Source organism: Aquarana catesbeiana, linkage group LG04 (genome assembly GCF_042186555.1).
Source record: "Aquarana catesbeiana isolate 2022-GZ linkage group LG04, ASM4218655v1, whole genome shotgun sequence".
NCBI lineage: Eukaryota > Metazoa > Chordata > Amphibia > Anura > Ranidae > Aquarana > Aquarana catesbeiana.
This window is the reverse complement of record NC_133327.1, coordinates 194,972,284-194,994,164: the sequence shown is the minus strand read 5'-3', so window position 1 is coordinate 194,994,164 and position 21,881 is coordinate 194,972,284. Positions and strand designations below refer to the sequence as shown.

General features: G+C 42.9%; 1 protein-coding gene across 1 annotated transcript in view; it reads right to left on the bottom strand.

Annotated features, from left to right (window-relative positions):
* GMPS (guanine monophosphate synthase) overlaps nucleotides 1-21,881 on the bottom strand; it is a 68,760-nt gene that overhangs the window by 20,136 nt on the left and 26,743 nt on the right. The window contains exons 5-10 of the mRNA XM_073626072.1: nucleotides 16,535-16,638; nucleotides 9,249-9,442; nucleotides 7,772-7,937; nucleotides 2,254-2,405; nucleotides 1,927-2,100; nucleotides 550-655 (exon numbers count right to left, since the gene is read on the bottom strand). Coding sequence (XP_073482173.1) covers nucleotides 550-655; nucleotides 1,927-2,100; nucleotides 2,254-2,405; nucleotides 7,772-7,937; nucleotides 9,249-9,442; nucleotides 16,535-16,638 — 896 coding nt within the window. The remainder of the gene's footprint in view (nucleotides 1-549; nucleotides 656-1,926; nucleotides 2,101-2,253; nucleotides 2,406-7,771; nucleotides 7,938-9,248; nucleotides 9,443-16,534; nucleotides 16,639-21,881) is intronic.

Genomic DNA, 21,881 nt, shown 5'->3' with positions numbered 1-21,881 from the left:
GAGTGATCAATGGTGTTTGATTGCTCAGCTGTCAGTGCAGAGGTGGCAGGTGACAGATGCAGTATCAGGTCGATGCTACATCCACCTAGGTAATAATATTTTGTTTGTATAACCATACTTCTCATTTGACTCCAAAGTTTGCATAGGATTTCTCAAGATGCTCAGGCTTACCCCTACCATCTAAAGATATTGTACAAAAAGAAACACAGTCTCCAAACCAAACTTGCCCTTGATCATTCGTGTGCGCGCACACATGCTTGCAGTAAGCACAAAGGGAGGCAAGCTCCTTTATGGCATGGGCTAAAGTAAAAGAGCTGCACAATATGATGGCAGTATATAAACATGGAAAACAAAAAGGTGTGGTCATTCTAGGTCAAATTATCCTTACAATTCTTCAAAATCATTAATCCATAATGTGGTGAAGGAAAGATTTTTAAAGAGCTTTGGTTATAAGAAAATACTAAACCGCTTCTATAAAATAGCTAAAATGTTATTTACAATAAATGTTATGCAATAAATATAACAAAAACTGAGAACAAAGTCGCATACCTGGGAAGGGATGTCGACAGACCAGTTCTTCAGGGAGTCCAAGCTCTCTTCCCAAGATTCTAACTTCATCCTTGTGAAAATCTTTTAAGGGCTCTATTACTTTACCCTAGTGGAAAAACATGTAGCTTTAATAATCAAGATATATCATAAGGAGTACATGTGACAGTCAAGAGTGCTTCCTATCACACCCTTTATGCTAGGTACACACAGGCCTAAAATCATCCCAAAATGCTCAGGTCAGCAGTTACTGATGGCCTTTCGGCCCATGTGTACAGCCTCACGATCAACCTGTCAAATTAGCATACTGAAAATTCATCAGCCAATTGGCATCTGATCAGCGCTTGCAGCCAATGGCTGTAGACACTGAAGGGGGGGGGGGGGTCCCCCTGTCAGAACACAATAGCACAGTGGGGGGGGGCCTCCTCTTTTTTTTCAGTCTGCTGGGTTGATCAGAAAAAAAAAAAAAAAAAAATACACACTGCCTGTGTGTACCAGGCTTAAGGAAAGCCTGAAGCCCCGTAAACACAGGCCGAAACACCGGCCGGCTCAACAGCCAACATTCAGCACGTGTATATGCCAGATACAGTATGGAAAACCAGCAGCTGACCAGCTCCCAATCAGCACTCTCAGCCAATGGCTGAGAGTGCTGATCAGAATGCTCTGGCGGGGGAGCTGTCCCCCTTTTAAAACAAAACAGCACAGATCCAACGTTAGTACAGCAGCCCAATAGTGTATACCACAAGCCAATCCTCTGAAAATGCTTGAATAGTAGTAGAACTTGGGGATAATATGCATAATTGCTTCATTCTCAGGGTTTATCTGATTATAGATTTAACAATTAACACGGCCAGCGAAACAACAAGCTAAAAGCTGGCCATAGATGGATTGTTTTTTCTTAATCAGCCAGCCAATTAAAAAAAAAAAAAAAAACCTGAACGGATTCCCCCATCCATACATTTGAGGTGGATAAAGGAATCCTCCCGGCTGCGTTATTGTATTCTAACAGGGAGTCCTCCACTGTCAGAATACACTAGTCGCGTGAAAAATTTCTGACATTCCCTCTAACAGGAACAGCCATAGATGGATTGAAATTGGAACATTCCCAACCGAACCGGACGAAATTCGATACATCTATGGCCAGTTTAATGGAATTATTTGATTTTGTTGTTACAGCTCATCGGTATGTCGCTGAAGAATTTCTATCCACATGGTAGTAGTTTCAACACATCAAAAGTATAAACATTTGCTGATAGCAAATTTCTTCTTACACAAGCCACATAAATTTTATTCGTTTTTTAAACAGGTAAACCCTCAAAAATAACATTTCTTCTACAAGCTGAATGAGGCGTTTTGCAAAAACAAATAAACCAGCATTACCTCGTCCCTCAGTTTTCTTATAAGTTCTGTATCATTGTGATGGGTTTTTATAACTTCAGCTTTAACACTAGCAATAATAGATGCACTTTCTATCAGATCCGGTCGTAATGTGCCTTGTGCAAGAAAGACCTCCTCGGGATTAAGATTCATTTCACCTATCACCTCGTTGGCAATCTGGAAGAGAACAAACAAACTTGTATGCAATGTGTTAACACTAGGCAGACAAACCTTCCATTATCCAACACAAATTCAGACATTAATCCCATCACTCAAAAAGCTCATCCACTCAGCATTTGTGCAGTCTATCAATACTCACTACCAAAATACCTTCACAAAGGTGTCACCAATGATTTTCCTCTTCTCTTCTGGATTCGTTGTCATATTAAGGGTTTTGCTGATTCTTTTACGAGGTGTTCTATCCTCATCAGATATTGGCAATGTTGTTGTACCATTATAAAAAGAATGCGCTGCATTGACAACTGTTAAAACACAAAAGTCCAGAATTACCAACATTTCTAAAAAGCCAATAACCTACCAGACTACTGTGCTGTGAAAAAGTATTTGCCCCTTCCGGATTTATGCATATTTGTCACACTTAAATGTTACAGAGCAAACAAATGTCAATATTATACAAAGATAACTTGAGTAATTACAAAATGCAGTTTTTAAATTGATGATTTATTGTATTAGGGAAAAAGCTGTCTAAACCTGCCTGGCCCTATGTGAAAAAGAATTTGCTGCCTGTTGGCGACAACTGCAATCAAGCGTTTGCGATAACTGGCAATGAGTCTTTCACATCGCTGTGGAGGAATTTTGGCCCACTCTTTGCAGAATAGTTTTAATTCAGCCATATTGGAGGGTTTGAGTATGAACAGTCTGTTTAAGGTCATACCATAGCATCTCAAATCGGATTAAGTCTGGACTTTCACTAGGCCCCTGCAAAACCTTAATTTGTTTTTTTTTTTTGAGGCATTCAAAAGGTGGACTTGCTGGTGCGTTTCGGATCATTGTCCTGCTGTAAAACCTAAGTGCTTGAGGTGACGAACCTAAGTGCTTGAGGTGACGAACCTGTAAAACCTTGAGCTTGAGGTGACGAACTGATGGCCGGACAATTCTCCATTAGGATTTTCTGGTAGGGAGCAGAATTCATGGTTCCAGCAATTATGGCAAGTTGTCCAGGCCCTGAAGCTCCAAAGCAGCCCCAGACCATCACACTACCACCACCATGTCTGACTGTGGGTATGATGTTCTTTTTATGAAATGCTTTCGCCTTGGAACTCTCTCATTGATGCCATTTTTGCCCCACTCTTTCTTATTGTTGAATCATGAACACTGACCTTAACTGAGACAAGTGAGGCCGGCAGTTCTTTTGACGTTCTTCTGGGTTCTTTTATAACCTGCTGGATGAGTCGTTGTGCTTTTGGAGGTTGGCCACTCTTGAGAAGGTTCACCACTGTTCCAAGTTTTCTTCATTTGTGGACAATGGCTTTCACCGTGGTTCGCTGGAGTGCCAAAGCCTTAGCTTTGGGTTACAAGGCTTTGTAACCCTTTGCAGACTCATACATGTCAATTGCTGTGTTTCTCATCCAGTTCTTGAATTTCTTATATTGCGGAATGATGTGTTGCTTTTTGAGATCATTTAGCATGCTTAACTTTGCCAGACAGCTTCTATTTAAGTGATTTCTTGATTCAACAGGTCTGTCAGTAATCAGGCCTTGGTGTGGTAAGTGAAATTTAACTCAGCTTTCCAAAAAATGTGGTTAATCACAGTTCATTCATGATTCAGTAAACAGGGGCAATTACTTTTTCACATTATATACATTGTGAAAAAGTATCAAAAGAACAATGCCATCAAAAACAGATTTCACTATGCAGAGTGCTATGGGGCACGGATACTGGACCAAATCTTTGTGACTCATTCACACACACACACTGCAACACACTATAACTAGTATCAACCCACGAAAATCTGCATGAAAATGCATGATTTATTTTTCTGCTGCACACTGCAAGAAACACATGGTACGTTGCGGAACACTATCGCTATACTCACATGTGAACAAGCCTTTATTTCTGTCCCCAACCATCAACATGTCCATTGTTAGTGTACGTGAACTCAATAAATCATGCATATGTTCTCATGGAGATTCCACTAATGGGCAGAAACAGTATTGTGCTTCTGATGATTTCTCCATAGGAATATACAAATCTTAGGCCTGATGGTTAGGATTTAACTAAAGTGCCTGCACCCTGCCCCAGTGACCTAAAACAGAAAAGTCTGTTAGAGCTGGGTAGAGTAGTTTAATGCTGAACTTCAGGAAAAATTCATAACTACCCTTGCCTTTTTACTCAGCCTCTTCCCTCTGGTGCTCTGGACTGTGGGTGGACCCTTGGCATCCTCACTTACAATGCAGTCTATTGGTCCTATATAGCAGTGTTTCTCAAGTTTTTTCCAGTGCCCTTAGAAAGTATTTTCAGTCTTGAGTCACCGCAGTCCAAGGCTTGGTTCACGTTACTGTGTATCGCGGAACACGTGCAGAATCGTGCTTGTTCTTGACACACAGGCAAATACTCTGCTCTTTAGAGGTGCCCTTAATTCTTACTGGTACACCACACATTGGAAAACGTGGGGTGCTTTTGGTGCAGTGCAATTTTTCAAAAAAAGGTCGGGGACTTCTTTCCCTGTATTTTTGTGGGTAGGGAAGCCCATTGAAATTAATAGGCTGCCCTACACGCAGCAACACAAACGTGAACCAATGGCTTGTTCACATGTCAGGTTGGAGGGGCGGTAAAGCCACATGGTTGAGCTGTTTTTACCACCCCCAACTGCTCCCCCTTTAGCTGCAGAGGCAGCAGCTGGGGGTGTACACATTCTGTGGCTGCAGCTGGAGGTATACCCAGGCTGAATGGGGCTGCACTGCAACTACCCCGCAACTGTGTGCATTGCATGGTTGTGGTGTAGTGATGCTGCATTAAAACAACAGGTGGTGAGGAGGCAACATAATGCCTCTTTACCACCTGTCAAATGCCTCTGAAATGTGATCTGTGCATGGATTGCTTTTCAGGAGGAGCAGCAGTCCTTGCTGCTATCATAAGCCCTACAAAAGCAGGAATGGGGGGGGGGGTGTCAGGATTAAAAGTAACATACACACACACACACACACACACACACACAGGACACGTGTACACATACACACACACACACACACACACACACACACACACACTCACATGTATAAAGCCCTTTTAAAACAAATCTAGCTTCTAGCACAGTACCTTTCCAGTTTCCTCATTCAGCCGGTACTGCACTGTAGGGGGAAGCAGAGAGCACAGCACACTCCCCTGCACTTTACTTTCACTTTGCTGATGTTGACAGAGCTTCTCATAGTGCCAATGTACAGTTCGGCAGGGGATCGGGAGATCGGGCTCATCTGACAGCCCTTCTCTCCCCTGATCCCGTGACACACCTGAGAACCTCCGGCGGCACACTGGTTGAGAAAGGTTGCTATACAGCAAATATAATGATGTAAGTGTACAATAAAGGGACTACGCATTGAAGAGGCTTAGCAGACCAATTACATGAAATGGTGGAAGCCTGTGGGAGTGAGGGATTAGAACAATTGCATTAAAAAAAAAAAAGTATCCTGTACAAAAATGAGCATTTAATCTTTGCAGTGTGGGGTAGCCCCACTGCAAGGGTAGTTCCCAGAGTTCAGCTTAAAAAACAAAAAACTACACTGTTAACAAAACACCAAAAAAACACCTTAAACATTACTGCCTACTTGTAAAAAAAAATCTTTTGGTACAGCAAGCCTTGGTACTGTCAGTTTCCCTATCCTATATATTCAAGACTGTGCTTAACCGGTTCAATACCGGGCATTTTCACCCCCTTCCTTCCCAGACCAATTTTTAGTTTTCAGCGCTGTCGCACTTTAAATGACAATTGCGCGGTGGTGCGACTTTGTACCCAAACAAAATTGACGTTCTTTTTTTCCCCCACAAATAGAGCTTTCTTTTGGTGGTATTTAATCACCTCTGCGTTTTTTATTTTTTGCGCTATAAACAAAAGAAAAGCGACAATTTTGAAAAAAAACACAATATTTTTTACTTTTTGCTATAATAAATATCCCAATTTAAAAAAAAAAAAAAAAAAAAAATGTCCTCAGTTTCGGCCCATACGTATTCTTCTACATATTTTTGGTAAAAAAAAAAAAAAAAAAAAAAAATCGCAATAAGCGTATATTGATTGGTTTGCGCAAAAGTTATAGCATCTATAAAATACGGGATAGATTTATGGCATTTTTTTTTTTTTACTAGTAATAGCGGCGATCGCAATTTTTTTTCGTGACTGCGACATTATGGCGGACACATCGGACACTTTTGACACATTTTACGGACCATTCACATTTATACAGCGATCAATGCTATAAAATTGCATTGATTACTGTGTAAATGTGACAGGCAGTGAAGGGGTTAACCACTAGGGGGTGGGGAGGGGTTAAATGTGTTTCCTAGGGAATGCTTCTAACTGTAGGGGGAGGGGACGCACAAGGGAAGGAGACCGATCAGTGTTCCTCCGTTCTGGGAACACAGATTGCTCTCCTCTGAGCTGACAGGACGTGGATCTCTGTGTTTACACACAGAGATCCACGGTCCGGCCAACGGGCAATCGCGGGTGCCCGGCGGACATCGCGGACGCCGGGCACACACACCGGGTCCCGAGCAACGCGGCGGGCGTGCGCGCCCCCTAGGCGGCCGGGAACCCGAGGCCGTCATATGACGTCCACCCAGGATGGGAGATCCCATCTGTGGACGTCATATGTCTATAGGCGGGTAGGGAAGTGGTTAAAGCAGTATTAAACCCAAAATCAAACAATAAATGACAAATTCTACAAACAAATTCTTAGATGTGATGGCTGCATTAGGTTTCCTTTTTTAGGATTTCTAATTTCATCTGGTCATCCAGCCAGTATATCTGTTTTTCAAAAGAACAAGCTCTCTTGTAGTTACAGGGATGAGACAAACCATTTAACACTGGCAGGGGTGCTTACAGTCATCAGCTTTTATGTAAAATCTTTAACCCAAAAGGAAAAAAATGGTTGCAGTAACTGTTCATAAAGCATTAGCTGGAGTTTGGCTTCAGAACAGAGCCTTGCGGGCAAGCTGCACATACTCAGTTTGGTGTTTATTGCTAGAGAGCTTTTTTTGTTCTTGGGAGGGTGCATGTGATCAGCACAGGACCAGACAGAGGGTCAGGGGTCCTGCAGCCTCATAGGGCAATCAGGGGAGAATGAAAACTACTCCTACAAGCTTTAACCAGACACTGATCGAACTCACACGACTGCTATATACTGCTGATGACAAAAGGTATTTAGCAGTTTATATTTATTAAAACTATTGCATTTCCATGCTCTGTGTACTGTGGGAGACCAGATATAGTGAATTCAGGGTCCTGGGTTTAGTAACACTTTAATTATTTTATTTGTGTATTTAAATCTGCTAGTACACCCAACAGTTCCCTCCCCCCCAACTGACAATGCTGCTGCCCAAATGTGCCCCCCCTGTGCTCCATGCTCCAGAGTGAGGGCACTCTGATACAGGATGTGTGTTACTTGCCAGATCACCAGGGGAAAATGCCTAAAAAAAGGAAAACAAATGCAGCCACCACATCTAATGATTAGTAAGCAGCAAAGTATTAGTTTTGGGTTGAATGTTAACTCTGCTTTCACAAAATGCTAAAAAGATGCACAAAAAGCACCTACATGCTTTTGCATTTGTGGCAGTGAAAAACATTTTCTAAAAAAACTATTACATTGTACTGGAAATGACAGTAAGCAGAACCCACCTTTGACTTGAATTCCCAGTTTCTTCAGAGCCTCTTCCACAGCCTGGCTCTCTCGCTTCCGCATAAAGCCATTGTCTATGTGCACCGCAATCACTTGGTCTTTGTTTAAGGCTTTGTTTAAGAGAGCTGTGCAGACAGTAGAATCTACTCCACCGCTCAATAGCACCTGCAGAGCACAGAAACATGCAACAGATTTCACATAAAAATACATAATACAAATGTATTCTATTCACATCAGTGAAAAAAGGCTTAAAATATGATTAACAATTACTGTATCTGAGAAAGCTTGACTAAGTGGTTAAGATCAAAATTACACAAAAAATGTCAAGACCAAGTTCCGGACAGCTAACATGGATGAAATGCCTAAATTCATTTTCCACCTTTGTATAGTAAAAGGTATCATTGTTTTTAGATAAACATGTAAAAGAGCTGCTTAACAGATCTCCAGGTCATTCATACGGCCAAAGCCCACGAACCTGGAAGGAAGACCAGGCGAAGATGGAAGTAGCTTCATTTTCAGGCAAGTCTGTCATAATGGGCTAGTAATGCTCTGCATACTAGCCCATTATGACTTCAACTGCCGGGGGCCCAATTTTTGGTTTATTACCAATTTAATGCACAGTAATGCAGTGCATAGACATTTAGGTCCGTTTTACAATGCCACTCTGCAGTTTGGCCACAGCACAGTACTTGCAGTTTTCATGCAGGATACCTGCAGTTTCCCTCCATTAGATCACGTGTTTTTGGCTTGTTTGACAGAACACCAAAAGTCCTGCATGCTGCATCTTTTAGTGCGAAAAGAAAATGCATCTAAAATGTGTGATCTAACAAAGTCTGTGGGAAAGCGCAGGTAACCCGCACGAAAACCACGATTACACTGCAGCTAAATCGGAGCGCGGCAGTTGGAAATTGCCCCTAAGCTGCTGGTCATAATAAAAGTACTTCAGGAATTTGCAGCCAACCTACAAATCACTCAGGATGTCAGCAGAATGCCCGCACTTAAAAAATATATAACCAGCACACCAAGAAACTTTGAAATAGGGTCCAGAAGTCTTATGCCCCATACACACTATTAGATTTTCTGCAGATTTTTGTCTTCAGATTTGCTAAAACCATGCAGTGCAAGGGTCTGCCTGATTGCATACAAATTGAAACGCTTAAGGTTTGACCTCATATTATATGGTTTTGGTAAATCTGAAGACAAAAATCTGCAGACAATCTAATGGTGTTTATGGGGCCTTAGTGAAGTGATCACATCACAGCATAAAGTTATGACATTCTAGAGACACACAGGACCCCATCTTTAGGCAAGTTAAGGCTCACTGAAGTTATAAGGCGCCAATAATAGCAATCACTGAAATTTGCAGCCAACAGATCAGTGGCACGCAATCATACACTCCCCAATTTTTTTAAAGCAGCCGTTGACCACTATGAGAAAATATTACTCGTGACCTATATATGAGCCTAGAAAACTTACCAAAACTTTTGATGATCCCACCTTCTCCTTAATTTCTCGTATACATTCAATCTCTCGGTTCTGTACAGTAAAGGTTCCACTACATCCCGCAACATCATATAAGAAGTTTTTCAACATCACTTTGCCATTCTCTGTGAGACCAACCTCAGGATGGAACTGAACTCCATAAAGTTTTTTGGACTCATTAGCAATGCCTTTGTAGAATAAATGACATGTTTTAAAATTAACCACAGAATTTTACATTACAACAGATAGAGCATTTCTAGTACTGATTTACACATCTGTCACTGTAGAATAAATAGTGCAACAGAAATTGTCTGCCTGTCTAAATAAAAATGTCAAGTTATATGTCTTTTGATCCTGTCCCGCTATACAACCCTTCTGGACCTAGTTTAGGGACCTACCTCAAAAATTCACGGATTACCCACTTACCCATGACCCAGCCTTTTTCCTTCTGCACCTGTCTACCATACCCACAAAGACGTATTTAAAATCTATTCTAGGACATGTGATAAACGCTGCCAAATCATGTATTCCTGCCCTTTGGAAAAGCTCCACTCCTCCATCCATTAAACTATGGGCATGCAAAGTAGAGGAAACCTGGAGGATTCAAAAAAGGAAGAAGCACAGGCTTTACTGTTTGGAGGAGACTTAGAGCAATAATAGGTCCCACTCTTGTCCTGTTGTCCTGCCTGTGTGGCCCACCTGCCACATCCCTATCCTCTCCACTTTATCCCACTGTTGTTCCCTCCTTTTCTGTATGATAGATATACTAAGTTTCACTCATTGTATTATGACCACTACATAGTATATATTTAGCCATTTCCTGTTTAATTTGTATGTTGAAAACTTAAAGTAGTATGGTCAAAGCGCTTTTGGCTATACTTCTCCTGTAGGTCACAGGAGTGCACTTACTTCTACACTCCTGTGAAGCAGATTTAGACAACAGTGGCTAAGGTCCTCTGTTGGTTGACATCACCAAGCCAGTCCAGGCTCAGCATAGATCCTGATAATGTAGGGATCAACCCGGATTCCTGACCAGCAGCTGGCTCAGCCTCTCAGCAAGCCGCTGTAAGACTGGACCAGCTTCTCCCATCCCCTCCACAGACCAGCGCTTGGGAGCACTGGAGAGGCAGGGCAGAGAGCCAGTGACTAACAGTCACTGGTATCTGCTCATAGCGGACCAGATAACTGAGTGGCCTTTGACTGTTCAGTTCTTGGTGCAAAGCCAGCGGGAGACAGCTGCAGCATTGAATCGATGCTGCATCCACCTAAGTGAGAAATCCCGCACTTCTCTTTGAATGAATTTATAAAAATGTATGGATTGCTGGATACACACTACATTGCGGCTAAGCCAGCATCCATGCACATTAGAGCTGCACGATTAATTGTTAAAGAATCAGATAGCAATTTCCCCCCTCGCGATCTTAAAGCATTTTCCAGATTCTATGGAGAGTTCTCTGCTCACAGCCGACAGCTGTCTTAAAAAAAAAAAAAAAAAAGGCAGCCTGCCAAGTTTATGACAACATCGCTTAGACGACGATAAGAAGAAACATTGTAACACTGCGTTATTTTATATCAAAAGAATAAACTTCAGTCTGTAAAAGAGGGAAGTTTAACCACTTAAAGACTAAACCTTTTTCTGACACTTGTTGTTTACAAGTTAAAATTAGTATTTTGCGCTAGAAAATTACTTAGAACCCCCAAACATTTTTATTTTAGCAGAGACCCTAGAGCAGGGGTGTCAAACTCAATTTCATCATGGGCCTTATCAGCATTATGATTGTTCTCAAAAGGGCCGGTTGTATCTGTAAGATTAGATGTCCAGCGCATCCCCTCCCCTTACATTAGATGTCAAGAGCCACCCCACCATAAAAGTTAAGTCCCCCACTCTCCCTTACATCACAGTGCGCCCCCCTTTCCTTATGCTGCTGCTGGGAAGAAGCTGGATGCATTGCTTGAAAGCAGAAAGTAGGGGTCTGGAGGAGGACCAGAGGAGGGCTGGAGCTCTTCTGCAGCTGCAGGAGAGGTGTGAGGGCCACATGAAATGGCCTGGAGGGCTGGATTCGGCCGTGGGCCTTGTGTTTGACACCTGTGCCCTAGAGAATAAAATGGCGATTGTTGCAATATTTTATGTCACACTGTATTTACGCAGTGGCCTTTCAAATGCATTTTTTTTTTTTTTTTAAAACACACTTTAATAAAAAAGTAAAGTTCGCCCAAATTTTTTGGTATATTGTTACACTGTGAGAATCGCGATCTTTATTCTAAGTAAAAAAAAATTGTGATTCTCAGTTTGGCTAGAATCATGCAGCTCTAATGCACATTATGACAGGGAGTTAATATACAGACATATTTTTGTACTTGCTGTAAAATCTTTTTTCTTGGAATTCATTATTGGACACTGCCACCTATAGAAGGTTGGGACACTGACAAACAGAAAAAAACATAAGCCAGCCCCTGTATATCCCCCTTCTCTACCCAGCATGCTTCAGGTTTTAAGCAAAAGCAGTACCAAGGGCAACAGCAAAAACAGACAGGTGCAACTGTGTCCCTCAATGGACACCAAGAATTTTATTTTTTTTACAGCAAGCACAATTTTTTTCTCTCATCCACTGAGGGACACAGGGATTTAAGAAACAAGCAGGTCAACTGAGGAATGGGAAAACAGCCAGTAACAGACTCAAGACACTGGGAGCAATCTGGAAAACAAGGTACCTGTATGACCAATGCAGGAGTCTAAACCAAGGGAGAAGAAGCCTAGCAGAACGTGGTGCCCCAGACCAGGCCAGAAAGGAACACTAAGCCTAAGTCAATGCAAAACTGTGGGAACCCACCAGCAACCTCTCAAAACAGGTGGAAACAACCAGTAATCTGAAAATGGGAAACTTGACCAACAACAGGATGTGGTCAACAGAAAAATAACTGGGAGAAGCCCCAGAATGATAAAACCGTACCGGAAAATATAGACAACCAAAAACAAGTCCAACAGAAAAGATCAACCAGTCACCAAGAGAAGGCAGAGGCCGCATAAAAATAAAGCGCTCTCAGAGCACGATGAAAGGTAGGAAAAAGGACCCCAAAAGGTACCTCCCCCTCCACCCCTCAAAAGTCAGACTGAATGAAAGAGGGAGAACTACGAGAGGACTCCTACATAAGGGTGGGGATAAAGGAAAAACATACCACAACCCACAATGGTGCAGAAGACAATAGGACGACATGCAGGGACCCATCCGCATGAAAAACTGCAGGCATCTCTGGGTTTGATAAAGGAAATCTGCAACCCTGCTCACCTCTACTCAAAGCATGACTCTGAAAAAAAAAACGATAAGGCACTGAAACAGGGAATTTCCTCAATAGGCTGTGCTTCATAGGAGATACCCAACTCACAACAATCAGGTCACTCAAAGGCATCCGGACTTACTCTACCCTCACCAGGTCAAGTGGGAGCAATTAAGCAATCCAGCGATGGAAACTTCCTGCCAAGCAGGGGATGTGAAGCGTCCAAGAGATGAATCCTTCTCCTTCCAGGTAGAGAGGACCTGTGGAGGAGAGACAGATGGTGATGCCTGGTCTCTAAGGTGGACAGTGCAGTCAAGTGTAGCACACTCAGAGCTGTCCAACATTAGGGATTAGGCCACTTGACCTGTCAACAGGGAAAACTTCCAGACTTAGCCAAAGTGAAGTTCCAACAATACACAAGTGATGTCTAGTAAAGGCCATTTTGATTTTGCCTCACTTTAGAGCACACGCACTGAGCACTTTAATTTTTTTTTTTTACCCCTGACGACACCGCAAAATAGGCGGTGAAACATGTTGGGCTTTGGGAAGTAATTTTTGCACTAAGCATTTTCATTTTTTTATTGGGATTTTGCTTGGACCTATGAATGGAAACTGACACAGGATATAGTGTAAGGCGGCGGAAGGTAGGTTTGGAGCCAGTTTAGGGATGTGAACAGGGTGGAATTTGGAGCAGTGGCATGTCAGACTTTAGGGAGGTCAGTCAAGACCCTCAGTAGCCACTGAATTTGCATAGAAATATGAAGAGGTTGTAAACAGCGTTCATCCCCTATACCTTTAGTGTATGAGGTAAGGTGTGCTGACCATCTATAGGGGTATTTTCCTCTTTCTACAACAAACCAATGACCCGTTTTATGATAACTATATGGAGTAATGCGATAAGATACAAATAGAAGTATCTAATGACATATTGGTTTCCATGGGATTTTGGCATACCCTTAAAGAAAAAAAATTAATGTGAGACACTACACCACTACTCTGCACTATTGCGATTGAAGATATGTGCATATTCTGAAAAGTGCAGACATGCATAAGAGGATGCATGCCAGACCTGATATGCATTAGAATGTGCTAATAGCCCAGGGTACAGAGTATATCAATCATTACGAGGTAAAAAATCTTCACAAAATTACCAGTATAGAACAGGTCAGAGTGCTGGGGAGTCAGAACCAGCCCCATACTAAAGGGTACCGCCAGGAACTACTTCGTTTAGAGAGACCATCTGGATATCTCGCCCTGAGTCCAGGCTCCCAGGCAAAGATAGGGATGCTGTGAAGAACAGAGAAAAAAAGGATACTACTTTGAGAGGGTATTCCCTCAGCACTCTACTATCCTCAAAAGAGAAGGGAAAGATAAAGGGGGTGATATTAAAATGAGTAGATTGGGGCCCAAGTTTTTGTTTTTTATTCTCTTCTTTAGTGAGGCCTTAAGCTGAGGAACCTTGCTCAAAAAGTAAAATCAATTATAAAGACTAAACACCTAAGAAGCCCGATCCAAGTTTGTATGATTGTTCTGGAACAGGGATGCCAGGAGAAGGCACTAAAATAGACAAAGTCCAGCAACAAAAGAAGTCTAGGTGGATTTGGCAAAGTCAAGTCTACAGTGTAGGGAACAGCGGAAACTGATTCCAGCTGACACTGAAAATCAGAGAAAGCTTTCCAGGAGACAGGCAAACCCAGGAAGTACCAAACACCCTGAGAGGTACAAGTACCGATTCAAAAAACAAGTCTTTACTAGAGCAGAAAAAAAAGGTCTCAGATACCTTTAAAAAGAGTCAATGTCAAATGTGTAGTAACCCCAGAAGAAAGGTGAGGGACAGCTGAAGCAGATGCTAGACACATGTATTTAGCCTGTGAGCTACGGGGGGAAACACAAACTAGTGAATCCTGAGAAGACACACTAGCCAAGGACCCAGCCTAATGGACCAACAGTCTCCACTTGTGGAAGTGGGGATGCACCTTGACGCAAAAGGCCTAGATGTATTGAGGCAGGAGAATGCTCCAGCCATCCGTGATGTTGCTAATGACCATGTCATGAGCAGATCTGAAGAGACAACATCCCTTGTGAATCTTATGTTCCTTGGACACCTAGTCGGATTTTTAAGCATGCATCCAGAGAGCCCTGCACATATGCACCGATAATCAGTTTCCTATGCGACACAAGTTTTGATACTTGCACACCCTCCACCTGCCTGGTAGCTTGCCTGTTAAGGTGAATTACTAATGCGTCTACAGTGGGCAAAGACCACCAATTAATAAACTCCATCTCAAAAGGTAAAAAGTTCCAACACAGTGAGGCCCAGGAACCTTCAGGATGTTTATAGCCCACGTAATAGAAGGGAGTCAAGTAGTGGATGTAGCAGAAAGTCGTTGTAGGAGCTCCAAAGGATCCAAAACCTGATGATTCGACAGGCTGATCCTCCAGGTGAAGGATAGTGCACACTGCATCTATAAGGTTTAAAACATCCTCTTGTATACTCTGGATCTGCTTCAGAAGACTGAAATGAGCTCAACACAGCCTCACCTGAGGTAGACAGCTGGCAATCTGAATCAGAGACAGCTACAGGGTCTGTCTCAGTAGAAGGATCAGGGCAGTCACAAACAAATACAGCAGGGGATGGCACTGGAGGATGCTTAAAACCTCTGTGGGTAGAATGCCCCAGTATCTGTGCAGAGGCAGACAGGAAGTCCAAAGTAGACGCCAAGGTCCCTCTGCACATGGGGGAGGGCCTTGGTCACACCCAACAGAGTCGAGTTATAGGATCATCCTTGTTGGAGTCTAACAATATGGGTTCTGGGTTCGGGACTACGAGCATATAAATTATACAAAATACCAGGTAAACACCCCCAGAACCACTAGTGGAGTATAACCAGATGTCTCCGTTCTCTGTGTCTTAAGGAAGACATGTTACATCTACTCAGCACTAATGCAACTAGACCCAAAGCAAGGCACAGCCTTAGATACCCAAAAACCCAGCCAACTAGTGCTGATGAGGGTTTCAGGTGGCAGAGGTGACCAAACCACCACAGGTGGGCAGTGAAAACAGACCAAAGATCCATGTGGTGCTTTTAAGAGCAAGAATAGCAGTGGGATAATGCTTCGCCCAAGCTGAATGGTGGCAGAGAGAACATTTAGAGTGCCCCCCGACAGCACCAGCATTTGATCACTCAACCTTAACCCTAAAACTGCCTACACATTATACAATTTTCTTTAGAATTGACCTTCAATAATGTAGTGCAAGGGCCTGCCTGATTGCATACAATTTGAAAGTGTTTAGGTTTGACCTCACTGACCGGCTTACTCACCAAAGTCGTCCTCAGTGACAGGGCCACACCTGTAGCAGAGATCTACAGATCTGGACATGGAAAATGGTCTGCAGCCAACACAATACAAAGTCTGTAAAGTGCCACAATTTAGAGCCCAGTGCCCCAAAGGTCCTATTCCATGCTAACCTCACACTATCCAGTCAAGTGGGGTCAGGGTATGGCCTCCAAGAATAGTCACCGACTTTAAAAGCACCAGCATCATCTTGCTTGAAGTCACCAAAGAGCCCAAGAAACGGCTACCAACCTCTTAGAACACTAGCAAAAAAAACAACAGGAGGCATGCTGGGTAGAGGAGGGGTTGTACGGGTGCTGCCTTTTTGACTGAACCTCCTGTAGTAGCGGCAGTTAACCTGACTGTTCAGAACTCCTGTGTCCCTCAATGGACAGGAAAGAAGATACGATTCGAGTACTCTCCAATAGCTATGATCTTGGCTCGGTTTCTGTCACCCCTATATTTAATATATTAATTTACCACAGAGGCTTTTTACACATCATATCATTTATATCATATATTATCTGATCAAGCTGCCCAAATGATGGAGGCAGGATTATAGTGTGGAGAGAAGGGACAGAGAGGAATCTATTTATAGTTATCTGTCAGGGTCATATTAAGGATACCAGACAGTCATATGATTGCAAGTAGATATTTAAGATGCATACCTGCAACTATGTTTCCAGATCGTGCCACAACTTTAAACCCATCAGCTACCTTGTCTACGCTGTCACCGTGTGTCAACAGCACAACCTCCTCTTTTTGCAGTCCCCTGAAAACACAAGTTAAAACATTGAGGAAGCAAAACCAATACAAAAGAAAAAACATTCAGTTTGCATAAACAAGAAGCTCAGGCTCTAGTACACATTACACACACACACACTTCTTCACAGCAGGGAAGATCAGAGAGGTCTTTAATGTTTGGTAAATTAAAACGGCTGTGCTACTTGTACCCCTCAAAACGCCTTATGCTGCTAGCATTAGTAAATAGATAGGAAAGTATATCACATTTACTTGTTTGAAACATTTTTTTGTTTTACATTTCTTCAATTACTTCCTGCTTTCCATGCCTGGGCAAATGTCATACATCCCAGGAGTCTTCAGGAGGGGACAAGAGGTTTTCTTAGGTAAGCACACCCTCCTGCCAGCATGCCTAAGCTAAGGGCAGATGGATTACAGGAAGTGCTACAAAAATCATCTGCCCTTACTGAAGACGGCCACGGCCAGAAATGTTAGGGGGTGTTTTTTCAAAAGGATATTTTTCAGCAAAATAAAGCATGGAGACATGGATAGATGGGGGGGGGGTGTTTGTTTGAATATTAAAAATTAATTATAGTGCTTTTGGTTTGTGGTTCTCAGATACAGCTTTAAAATGCCATTATGCTTAACCACTTGAGCCCCGGACCATTATGCTGCCTAAGGACCAGAGGTCTTTTTCCAATTTGGCACTGCGTCGCTTTAACTGCTAATTGCGCGGTCATGCAATGCTGTACCCAAACGAAATTTGCGTCCTTTTCTTCCCACAAATAGAGCTTTCTTTTGATGGTATTTGATCACCTCTGCGGTTTTTATTTTTTGCGCTATAAACGGAAAAAGACCGAAAATTTTGAAAAAAAATGATATTTTCTACTTTTTGTTATAAAAAAAATCCAATAAACTCAATTTTAGTCATACATTTAGGCCAAAATGTATTCGGCCACATGTCTTTGGTAAAAAAAATGTCAATAAGCGTATATTTATTGGTTTGCGCAAAAGTTATAGCGTCTACAAACTAGGGTACATTTTCTGGAATTTACACAGCTTTTAGTTTATGACTGCCTATGTCATTTCTTGAGGTGCTAAAATGGCAGGGCAGTACAAAACCCCCCCAAATGACCCCATTTTGGAAAGTAGACACCCCAAGGAAATTGCTGAGAGGCATGTTGAACCCATTGAATATTTATTTTTTTTGTCCCAAGTGATTGAAAAATGACAAAAAAAAAAAAAAATATTTACAAAAAGTCATCACTAAATGATATATTGCTCACACAGGCCATGGGCATATGTGGAATTGCACCCCAAAATACATTTAGCTGCTTCTCCTGAGTATGGGGATACCACATGTGTGGGACTTTTTGGGAGCCTAGCCGCGTACTGGACCCCGAAAACCAATCACCGCCTTCAGGATTTCTAAGGGTGAAAATTTTTGATTTCACTCTTTACTGCCTATCACAGTTTCGGAGGCCATGGAATGCCCAGGTGGCACAAAACCCCCCCAAATGACCCCATTTTGGAAAGTAGACACCCCAAGCTATTTGCTGAAAGGCATGGTGAGTATTTTGCAGCTCTCATTTGTTTTTGAAAATGAAGAAAGACAAGAAAAAACTTTTATTTTTTTCTTTTTTCAATTTTCAAAACTGTGTGACAAAAAGTGAGGTCTGCAAAATACTCACTATACCTCTCAGCAAATAGCTTGGGGTGTCTACTTTCCAAAATGGGGTCATTTGGGGGGGTTTTGTGCCACCTGGGCATTCCATGGCCTCCGAAACTGTGATAGGCAGTGAAGAGTCAAATCAAAAATTCACGCCCTTAGAAAGCCTGAAGGCGGTGCTTGGTTTTCGGGGTCCCGTACGCGGCTAGGCTCCCAAAAAGTCTCACACATGTGGTATCCCCGTACTCAGGAGAAGCAGCAGAATGTATTTTGGGGTGTAATTTCACATATTTCCATGGCATGTTTGAGCAATATATCATTTAGTGACAACTTTGTGCAAAAAAAAAAAAAAAAATTTGTCTCTTTCCCGCAACTTGTGTCGCAATATAAAATATTCCATGGACTCGACATGCCTCTCAGCAAATAGCTTGGGGTGTCTACTTTCCAAAATGGGGTCATTTGGGGGGGGTTTGAACTGTCCTGGCATTTTATGCACAACATTTAGAAGCTTATGTCACACATCACCAACTCTTCTAACCACTTGAAGACAAAGCCCTTTCTGACACTTATTGTTTACATGAAAAAGTTTTTTTTTTTTGCAAAAAAATTACTTTGAACCCCCAAACATTATATATTTTTTTAAAGCAAATGCCCTACAGATTAAAATGGTGGGTGTTTCATTTTTTTTTTTCACACAGTAATTGCGCAGCGATTTTTCAAACGCATTTTTTGGGGAAAAAACACACTTTTTTTAATTTTAATGCACTAAAACACGCTATATTGCCCAAATGTTTGATGAAATAAAAAAGATGATCTTAGGCCGAGTACATGGATACCAAACATGACATGCTTTAAAATTGCGCACAAACGTGCAGTGGCAACAAAATAAATACATGTTTAAAAGCCTTCAAAAGCCTTTACAGGTTACCACTTTAGATTTACAGAGGAGGTCTACTGGAAAAATTACTGCACTCGATCTGGCCTTCGCGGTGATACCTCACATGCATGGTGCAATTGCTGTTTATGTTTGACGACAGACCGCCGCTTGCGTTCGCCTTAGCGCGAGAGCAGGGGGCGACAGGGGTGTTTTTTTTTTTTTTTTCTTTATTATTTTTTTGCTTTTTTAATCTTACTTTTAAACTGTTCCTTTCATATTTTTTTTTTTAATCATTTTTATTGTTATCTCGGGGAATGTAAATATCCCCTATGATAGCAATAGGTAGTGACAGGTACTCTTTTTTGAAAAAATTGTGGTCTATTAGACCCTAGATCTCTCCTCTGCCCTCAAAGCATCTGACCACACCAAGATCGGTGTGATAAAATGCTTCCCCAATTTCCCAATGGCGCTATTTACATCCGGCGAAATCTAAGTCATGAAATACTCGTAGCTTCCGGTTTCTTAGGCCATAGAGATGTTTGGAGCCACTCTGGTCTCTGATCAGCTCTATGGTCAGCTGGCTGAATCACCGGCTGCATTCTCAGGTTCCCTGTTGAGACAGGAGAGCCAGAGAAAAACACGAAAGACGGTGGGGGGGGGCATTCCCTCCCACGGCTTGTAAAAGCAGTCTAGAGGCTAATTAGCCGCTAGGATTGCTTTTACATGAAAGCCGACCGCTGGCTGAAAAGAATGATACCAAGATGATACCTAAACCTGCAGGCATCATTCTGGTATAACCACTCAAAGTCGTGAATGGCGTACCTGAAGACAAAAAAATGGTTAACAATGGTTAACAATAAAGCACAGTAAAGTGTAAATAATTACACACCTGAAAAACAAACATGATAAAACATAATAACAATAACAATAAAACATTGCAGAATAGAATACAGTAAAAAAGAGCAGAACAATAGAGAGAGAGAATAGAGAGAGAGAGAACAATAAAACAACAACTATTTTTTTTTATTTCATATTTTTTTTTTTTTTTACACTTTTTTTGTAACTAACTTTTATAACGGTAACCGGTTCCAGGTTCGGGTCTCTCAAAATGCGATGGCATCTTGGGAGACCCTGTGAAAGTGTGCCTAGTCTGTGCAATGCTGTACCCTACGCTAATACTCAACTAGTGAATGGTAGCGTTCAAAACATTCACCAATGCAAGACCAGGATTGTCAGGACAGGAGGGACAATAATAGCGGGTGTCACGCCTATATCCGCGCTCTTACTGCAGACACAACATCTTTTTTGGGGGTTCGTTGGGTAGGGGTACTCGGGAGGACATAAAAATGCCTCTCATGCAGCCGACTGCATTTGGTTGGGGATGTGAATGGGGGAAGTACGGGCGCTGCAGAAGTGGTGGGTTCCCAATTAGGATTGGCGAATGCAGCAGGAAGGGCACTATGGGCACGATGGGCCTGTGTTTGTCTTTTTGGTGGCAGCGGGACACTACTTGTGCTTGCCACCTCACCAGCTTCAACTGCACTTATGGGACTCGCCACGTCACCACGTGTTACTGCAGTGCTGGTTTGACTACGACCGGGGTGTACTAGGCCGCTGGCGCTTGCCAGTTCACCAAAACGCTACCAAAAAACGTTAGCGATCGCAGGGATCAGGCCTGACTCTGCGAACGCTGCAGTTATGCGTTTAGTGTTTTGTAAGTGTCAGTGATCGATCGATACTGCACTTGGGTGGGCTGGGCCGGGCCGGGCGGAGGGGCAAAACGCAGGTGCTAGCAGGTATCTGGGCTGATCCCGCTAACACTGCGTTTTTGGGAACCCTAAACTGCTGGTGACGCTAGTATAGATCTGATCAGATCAGATATTGATGCGATCAGATACTATACCACTAAGGGAGGTGTACGGTGCGTGCGTGGGTGTTAGCGGTACTGGCGCTAATCTGACGCTGCCTGGGGCTGGTGCTTGCCAGTTCACCAAAACGCTACAAAAAAAACTGTTAGCGATCGCAGGGATCAGGCCTGACTCTGCGAACGCTGCAGTTATGCGTTTAGTGTTCTGTAAGTGTCAGTGATCGATCGATACTGCACTTGGGTGGGCTGGGCTGGGCCGGGCGGAGGGGCAAAACGCAGGTGCTAGCAGGTATCTGGGCTGATTCCGCTAACACTGCGTTTTTGGGAACCCTAAACTGCTGGGGACGCTAGTATAGATCTGATCGGATCAGATATTGATCCGTTCAGATACTATACCACTAAGGGAGGCGTATGCTGCGTGCGTGGGTGTTAGCGGTACTGGCGCTAACCTGACGCCTGGGGCTGGTGCTTGCCAGTTCACCAAAATGCTACCAAAAAAACTGTTAGCGATCGCAGGGATCAGGCCTGACTCTGCGAACGCTGCAGTTATGCGTTTAGTGTTTTGTAAGTGACAGTGATCGATCGATACTGCACTTGGGTGGGCTGGGCGGAGGCACAAAACGCAGGTGCTAGCAGGTATCTGGGCTGATCCCGCTAACACTGCGTTTTTGGGAACCCTAAACTGCTGGGGACGCTAGTATAGATCTGATCGGATCAGATATTGATCCGATCAGATACTATACCACTAAGGGAGGCGTATGCTGCATGCGTGGGTGTTAGCGGTACTGGCGCTAATCTGACGCTGCCTGGGGCGACGCATATCACCGCCGGGCGATCAGGGGGCTAAACCTTTATTCGGTA